General features: G+C 48.7%; 2 protein-coding genes across 2 annotated transcripts; one reads left to right on the top strand and one right to left on the bottom strand.

Annotated features, from left to right (window-relative positions):
* Positions 1 to 1869: 1869 nt before the first annotated feature.
* On the bottom strand, positions 1870 to 5129 carry F5B22DRAFT_130591 (Bromodomain-containing protein). Its single transcript, XM_047968954.1, has 6 exons — positions 4855 to 5129; positions 4370 to 4464; positions 3474 to 4235; positions 3153 to 3414; positions 2550 to 3102; positions 1870 to 2498 (listed from the first exon to the last, which is right to left on the bottom strand). Exons 1-6 carry the CDS (start codon positions 4942 to 4944, stop codon positions 2083 to 2085), a joined length of 2178 nt encoding a protein of 725 aa, XP_047831259.1. The 5' UTR covers positions 4945 to 5129; the 3' UTR covers positions 1870 to 2082.
* A 596-nt stretch (positions 5130 to 5725) lies between these two features.
* Positions 5726 to 6523, top strand: F5B22DRAFT_130578 (regulatory subunit of cyclin-dependent kinase). The gene is made up of 4 exons (XM_047968953.1): positions 5726 to 6025; positions 6088 to 6232; positions 6302 to 6360; positions 6422 to 6523. Exons 1-4 carry the CDS (start codon positions 5916 to 5918, stop codon positions 6447 to 6449), a joined length of 342 nt encoding a protein of 113 aa, XP_047831258.1. The 5' UTR covers positions 5726 to 5915; the 3' UTR covers positions 6450 to 6523.
* Positions 6524 to 8300: the final 1777 nt, after the last annotated feature.

Here is an 8300-nt window from a genome sequence, read left to right as displayed (position 1 = left end):
GGACAGCCTGAAAAAAAATTCTGCCCCTCCCCAAGCGGTGAGCGGTGAATCAAAAACCCCACCTCCGGCCTGCGGGCGGCCGCGCCGACCATTCGATAAGACACGATAAGACACGATAAGACACGATAACTGCGGGTGTTGGGGCCTTGGTAGCAGTCTCGCAGAAGAAGCCTGGCGAGCCTGGTATCAGGGTCCTCTAGTGCGAAGCATTTCTCGCAGGACGCCACCACTAGCGGGAGCGAGAAAAAAAAAAAAAGATCATGGTTCAACGACCTCTACTATGTACCTACCGTGCTCGTAGTCAGCCTGATTCGGCTGCGGCCCCGGTGAACAAATTGTTTTGTTGTTGTAGGGGTAGGGGGGCATGTTGGACCCAAATGCAGCATTTTGAAGACAATGTAGTGTGCCTAGTAGTACATGGGAAAAAAAAAATGAAACAAAACAATATGGGCATCATCAATTACTTGCTTCTCACAAGCCTTGTCTGCGCGAGGTAGCATATTGTTTCGGGCCTGATTCAGAAGGTTGGTTCCCCTTCGAATTTATTCTCATGTTCCACTTGAAGCTGACTAGCCCAGGTACAGTACATTCAGACTTAAGTAGTGGCCTCCATTCATCTCTCCACTACGTTGCTAAGTATGTAGGCGTAGGTAGGCGCTTAAGCACACATTTTGAGAATTCGATCTCGACGAGCCCGGATTTGGCCAGAGCGTCTCTCTGCCGAATCATGCCTCGTCGACAAGTGTTACAGCTGACTCATGTTTTTCTCATTTACGATTTGTTGAGGCACATTAAGCCCCAATAACCTGTCATGTTATGTTACCTTGTGGGAATGAATATATAAGACAACCAGGCTACAAGTTGAGAGACGTGCTCATATGAGTATATACTTACATGTCAATTTATGGTTTTTAGAATATGTCTCAGTCCTGTTCCGCTAGGTATTTACGTATGTCCCCGGGTCTTTGTCTTAATAAAGATTGTTACTTAGATATGGCCCCCCTCCAGACTTATAGGGGACCCGTAATAACTAGACACATCAATGCTTTAATTTCCATGACTCGAAATCAAGAACTGGCAAGCAAGATGAGATACCTCCTGCTATTTGCATTCTTGCATGTATTTCTAGTAGTAGGAGTAGGAGTACCTAAGTACAGTAGGCTAAGGGCGAAACATTAGGTACGAAATTCTCAATCCCAAGCGGCCTGATTTCTCTGGCAAAAACCCACTACAACCCTTTCTAAATAATCCTCATAGCATCAATAGTGATCAAAGTATGCATCATCTCCCCCTCATCAACTTCGTGAAATGCCTTTGACCAGGACTCGGCTTCTTGACCTTTCTAGCAGAGGCCGGGATGATATGATGGCACTGCGACCAAGGTATGCGGCAAAACTATAAACCGCGACTCCTCGATTTTTGCCCTCGAGAATAGTCTTCCCAGCACATGCATCACATCGGATCTATACTCTATTGCTTCATTGATAGATCATCATACATGATGGACATGTGCCATGTAAGTAAGTAACAATAGAATACTCCTGATGGCCAGGAAATGCTTTATATTTTCAGTTGTCGCGTATCTAGCCCTCGCCAGCACGTGTCCCAAGGAGGTATAATACTTGTACAAAAGGCAGCCAAAAAAGCAAGCACACATTGGCCGATGAGAATGACTCTCCCGCGCATTTCGCTGTAACCATATGTACCGCCCCGAACTCCAGATCCAGCAAGGAAACTTTCCTAATAGTGCAAAGTCGACGACTATTTGAAATCAGCTATGAGGTTACAGAAGCGGTTTGCTGACGATTGTAGCAGCCGGTGAAATGAGAGTCATCTAGGTTAGACTCGTTGGTTACATCTAATACTCTGAAGCGGTGAATATTGAGCTGATATAGCCCGAGTTAAACTCAACCTCGAACGCTGATGGCTTTTGGTTGAACGTCTAGTAGCGAGACTCAGGGCTCCATGCTCTGCGAAGAGATGAAAACACGGTGTCGACATTTTTCTTTTGGGAGGGGTGGGAGGCAATATACTGCTCAACAAATTCTCCCCTAGATATTTTCACGCGCAATTCGCGAGGTATCAGTGCCTGAGGAGATTCATGTGTAGAACAAACCTCTCCATCTCCATATTTAAACCATTGGGTGCTTTCTCCCCCTTCGGGAGCGCTGCAATAAGTGTCACCTCAAGACGGTTGATTCCGTACCGTAACGTAACGTCAAAAACTGGTTCCCCTCTCCTTTCATATGATGCCGACGAGGGAAACAGCCGTGCTGTGTCGTGCATCACGTTGAGCTTCCATTCACGTTGCTCTGTTTCTAAGAACGACGCAACCAGTGGCTTAAACTGCAATCGAAAGTGGCTCACTGGCATGTTAATAACAATATCCTGCTGGTATTCGGTCATACTAGCATGGAGGGTGGCTACAAGCTTGTTCTCAACTTGAGCCGAAGGATGGGTTGTAATGACCAATCTCGGCATGAGAGCCTCCCCTTCACCTACGTACGCGGTTAATGAAAGGATTGTAAATGGGAGACAAAAGAACTTACTAATCGGATGCGGCCGATACTTCTGTGCTTCTAGGATATCAGTAGCACTTCGCTTAGGAGGCGGTGGTGGAGGCGGAGGCTGCTGGTATTGTGCAGTAAGACCATTAGTTGTTGGAACGGGAACATTCGTCACCACCGGGACAAAATGCTGGAATGTCGTGGTTGTAACCTGTGGCCGAGGGACGGGTGTTGCTTGCACGTTATCCTCCGTCTTTGTCACGCCCATTACGCTCGGGCTGGGTGGGCCTACGGACGCGGACATACTCCGTGCCTTGTCTAACTGACTCAGATTGACTGATGTCCCAGTTGAACTTGCACCACCAAATGGATTTTTGTTGACAGGAGTCTCATTCCGTGTTGCCTCACTATCTCCAGACAGCCCTGTCGGCGGAGCAGGAGATCCTGCCGCACTATTTTTACCACCCACGTGGATGGTAATTTTCTTGGGGTGCCCTGGAGTCTCTGAAGCCTGCGGCACCTTTAATTTGATTTTAGGCTGAGGTGGTTCTGGCACGTTCTCTTTGGCTTCTTTAAGAAACTCATGAAACGTTTCCTAGTATAGTTAGCATATATCATTCATGGAACTGGGATTTTGAGACTGACTTCGAGTTCCTGTGCCATTGCAAAGATTTCACTGCCGTCTTCATTGTAGTGATACGCATTCTTCCATATCAGGCTTGCCTGGTCTTCGAAAGCGGCCCAGCTTTTGAAATCGCTAACCCACGTTGCTTCCAATCGACCGTGTTGGCCCCGAACCTGTTTTTGCAACGCTTTGAGTGATAAGGGTTCGGCGATAACTTCATAATAATCTCTCAAAGTACGTGGGGGGAGGTAAATGAACGGCTCGAAGTATGGATAGTCATCGCTGTGCTCCATTAGTCAATGCCCGTGTACCTCTAGTATTGACGTATGAAGAATACTTACGGATCCTCCTTCTTACGAATCAATTCTTCAATAAGTTTTTCCTGAGCCTGCTGGAAGTTGAGTTGGCTAAACGATATGTTTTCATAATAGTGGTCTGCTTTTCCAGTACGCTGAATGGCTTTCCGCCCTGGTGTTGCTGAATCTCGAGAAGGTCTGGGATCAGCTTTCCTCCATGATGATCCTCGTCGACGTCTTGGCTGAGAATCCTCATCGTTTTCCCCCTCCTCTTCCTCTTCATCCTCTTGTCCTTCATCACCGTCATCATCTGCCTCCTCATTCTCATCTCGTTCTCGTTCCCCCTCTCCTCCCTCTTCCTCGGCTTCGGCGTCATCAGCACCAGCTTTCTGTGGAGGCTCTACATCCTCAGCGATAGCCTGCGCAGTGGTTTCGCCATCTACTTCATCATCAAGCTCTTCCTGATCATCGGCATCCTCTGGTTCAGGGGTAGGCGGAAGTGGTGTAGGTACTGCTTGGTAATTGCCAGCTTTATATGCAGGATTATGTTTGACCATCAGGTTGCTGACAGCTTTGCGTACACGTTCTGCGTCGCCAAAAATGGTGGAGCTCCGATCATTCGTCTCCTTTGCATTGGAGACGAGGCGTTTGAAGTCACTCTCGAGAGAAGATAGGGTAGCGTATTGTTTGTCTTTGAGTTTGCGCTCAATTATCTCAAGTGACAAAGGCAGCCGTATCTTCTTGTAGTACTGTGGGTTTTCTGATCGTGAAGGAAGAGTTTCAAAATAGGGAGACACTGCGCGACCGCTATGAAACAAAAGACCATTAATAATAGTTCATTAAGACTTTTTCGGTACTATCCAAGATTGACCAGAGTGGTCTGGGGAGCAATGATATATAAATATCGATCTTGGTGGAGATATCGAAGCTCGTATACATACTTTTTGTCTGTGGTAGCTCTGATGGACTCGAGGATGCTTAAGCCATAAGCAGTCGTGGATTCGCTCGTCTCGCCATTTGCCAAGTCGCCATATTCCTGAACGATGTGACGGATTAGTTAAAGGGGAAACCATGTAAATGGTTGAAGTTGAAAGGGTCAGGAGCATGCGGAGATTGGGCGATAGATTCAAGTGCTCGAACGAAGTGCAAGGTGAAAGGGTCAGGTAGGTTTTTTTTGTCTGAGGTACATTGTTTGGCACCATGAGGGCATTGGGTTGCGCATTTTACCAGTCGGCTACTGTGAGTAGTCCTGCCGCTGCTGCGAATTTTCCTCAACCCACGCGCAAGTCGGAGAAGCTCGAAAACGTGGCCGGTCGCACTCGAGGAAGAAGCTTTTGTCGCAAGACATGGCGCGCTGTCGCATCGGTCGCAGCGCATCGGAAGTGTCGATGGAAGGCAAAACAAACAAGAAATGATTATGGCTCACCTCTATTAATTTGCGACGTTTCGCAGCACGATCGGTATCGGCGGTGGTCTCCAGACCGTTGGCGCCGCTCACTTTGCGCTTGCTCTCCATTGCTGGGTGCTGCAACTTGGAGTTGAGCGAGGCGCAGGTAGCGCGAAAGCTCGACGCGGTCGGTTGGGGAGGGGGGTCAGAAAGCAGTAGCGTTGCAGGGCTCTGGGAATGGGCTCAATTCAAGACTAAAGGCAACGGCCCTTGACTTCAGCTGGCAATCACAGAGCTCAGGGTTTTCATCCACCGAGAACGTGGAGAATTCGCTCGTCGTCTAAGCATACGTAGGTAAGGATTCAGCTAGTGGATAGTATCGAAGGGGGATTGATACGCCCGAGCCGGATTCAGTCAATAAGCTCAACGTGGTCCTGCATTCGAGATGGGACCAACATGCCAAGACGAGCGAGCAAGCAGAAAGACGGGACTTGAGGGCGACCTGAGGGCGACCTTTCGGTGCGCGGGTGGGCGAGCCACAATGTGGCTTGTGCAATGACAAAGCCGGGACCTCAACAAGGGGCTTGCGCAGCCGCCCGCCTCTGCCCGCCCATGCGCTTGCATTGTCTAATCGATAAACCTGCAGGAGGGGATGATATACCTGACAAGAGAATGAGACCGCTTATAAGCATAGCTTTGTTGACTTTTCCCCTCCAATAATCGTACTATCGTGATCGCCTGCGTGCTAGCACCCTCCAGCTTTTTCGATAGACAACCTAGGAAGATTGTTGCCCTGGACGCCTTTCCCACCTTCAGCGGTCTATAACGTTTCCAGGCTTCTTCTTCTCAACGCGCGCTTTCTACCCAAACAACACGAGACAGACCTGCCTCTAAGCTGACACAAACAAACGCGCTTCAACCCATCCATCTCTGATCTTGTGCACCTTGAGTAGCTTGTCGTCTTCGCGTCATCACTCCCCTCCCCCTCATAAGTCAGCTCCATAGTACGCGGGCTTCGCTCTTCCAGATCCTTCTAGGGGTGCAACCAACATCAGTTATAATTTACTGGTCCCATACCGTCGATAATTCAATCAACCGCCATGCCGCTGGACGTCGACATGACCCGTCGCAACACAGAGCCCCGGCCGCTAAAGGATAGTGAGCAGGCGCGACTCAAGGAGTTCATTGAGAATATCCATTACTCGGCTCGGTAAGCTCGCCGACTCCCTGCAGCTTCTCAATGGCCGTCCCGTTGCTAACTTGCGCGTGTAGCTATTCAGATGACGAATACGAGTACCGACACGTGCAGCTTCCCAAGGCCATGCTCAAGGCGATTCCGAAGGAATATCACGACACATCCAAGGGTACTCTAAAGTTGCTATGGGAGGACGAGTGGCGCGCAATGGGTATTACTCAGGTAGGTCGAACTCTTGTAACAGCTTGCCCAGGGGATAAGACGGACCTAAACTGACGGGGTGGCACACAGAGCCTGGGTTGGGAGCATTATGAAGTACACGAGCCCGAGCCACATATCCTTCTTTTTAAGTGAGTGTTGTAGTGAATCCATCCATCTCCGCGCTCATGATAGCTAATACAACACGTCAAGGCGCCCGCTTAACTTCCAGCCGTCGTAACGGCTTGTGCAACGACACACTTGCGAGGCAACGGCTTCCGTGACGCCTTCTTCGAATACTTCTATCTACCCTCTACTGCATAGCGCTGTCGCATTTGATATTGATATGGGTTTATTTCTTTTTGGACGACTAATGATGACGGCACTTTTCAACTCATCGACTGATATGTCCCGCATGAGTCTTGACCGACTCGAAAGCTCTGACCGATCTCGGCGCGAGTGGGGGTTTTGGCTGTTTGGTTTCTTGTCGCCAACGCATCAGTCGTCATTGACGAGTTATACGTCACAGGACTAATGGAACTTGGCATCATATGAATCTGGGTACAGTGTACGGGCGTTACCAAGCTTGCCTGGCCTTGTTTAGAGATTCACGCTACACGATAAGGCGGAGGAGTAAGGATTGGCCAGAGATGACAGTGCACTGTAGCTCATCAGCGCTCTCCGCATGCCTGCCGAACTCGGTTAATAGCCTTTTGGCCTACTTTATAGTGGTATATATAAATAACGCCCCAAGGGCGGGAAATGAATGAAAATGAATAATGCATGATCGTACATAAGTATTCTCGACGGCCAGTTCTCTTGTGAAGGTATGTGATCATGTGATTCATAGTGTTTTCTAATCTGCTGCGACCAAACAACTTGCGCAAGACGAAAGGGATGTCTACTGGAACAAAGGCATGGAATTCGGTAAGTTGGTACGCAACGGCGGCCTAGGAAACAAAACGCCAGCGTCAGCGCCAGCGCCAATCAGGAAGGGTATGAGACGTCTTGCAATTGACCAATCCCACATGCTTGACGGGACATATGCAACTAAATATGTACCTACTGCTCCTAAGGCGTGGCATGTCCTATGGGAACAATTCCAGGTGTTGCAAGTCACACGACCAGCAGCAGCAGACCGGGGAACAACAGCATGCCCTGCTTGCTGGAATTGCAACAGGTGTGCTCGACGCCGGGTGCCGTTGTGCAGTCAAAAGCCTGCCGGGTGTGCGAGTGAGCGAACCATGCTATTGAGAAGCAGTCAAGTGGAAAGGGTCTTTGAAAAGATACCTAGGCACATGTAAGTACGGAGAAGGGTCTTAAGTAGGTAGGTAGACTGACTACTTGATCAACTTGCCTGATGATCAGCCCAGCTGGTCCTGGACTGGATCCGTCCAACTTGTCAACGTCCCGTCTTACCGTTGCCGAGACCAGCCACAAGCAGCTCTGGCTCGTGCTAGTGTCGAACCACCTTGCTAGTATTCGCCTCGTATGACGTTGGATTGTTCGATTCCTATAAAACCGACTGCATGTACTCTGGTAGGTAGTTGGAGTTTTAGTGTGTCCCAAATAGTTACATAGTACATAGTATGTGCCTCCCCCCCATTATTAATGTAAATTGGCGGAGGCTTTGAAAAGAACACGTTGTAAGTAGGTAAGTAATTTGTTTCTGATTCTTTCCGAAATAGCCAGCGCCACATGGAAGGAAATAAGCAGTGTTGGTAGATTTACATTATAAATCTTGTACACCAGACCCTGTCTTGTGTAAGCAGGTAAGACGGAAACCCAGAGTAGGCTACTTACATACTTCGTAGCTATATAGTATTGTAGATAGTATTGTATATGCTTCGTTGTCCCGCATCTCTGGTTCAACGCTCGACTCAAGTGGTGTTGTTGTTAACCTCTGCGCATCGTATCGACATTGGCAAATCAATGCGCCGAGTTTAAAGTTACCTAGCTTGAAGTACAGTACCCGCTCGCATCTACGCGAATCAAAATTAACAAAGTGGCAATCCTCGATCCTACCTACCTACTGTACGGCGTAATACATCATCACACTCTGGCCATTCGGTGCTTCCACATGGTCCATTCC

The sequence above is a fragment of the Xylaria bambusicola genome (genome assembly GCF_022495145.1).
Source record: "Xylaria bambusicola strain CBS 139988 unplaced genomic scaffold F5B22scaffold_18, whole genome shotgun sequence".
Lineage (NCBI taxonomy): Eukaryota > Fungi > Ascomycota > Sordariomycetes > Xylariales > Xylariaceae > Xylaria > Xylaria bambusicola.
This window is presented reverse-complemented; position numbering and strand designations above follow the sequence as displayed.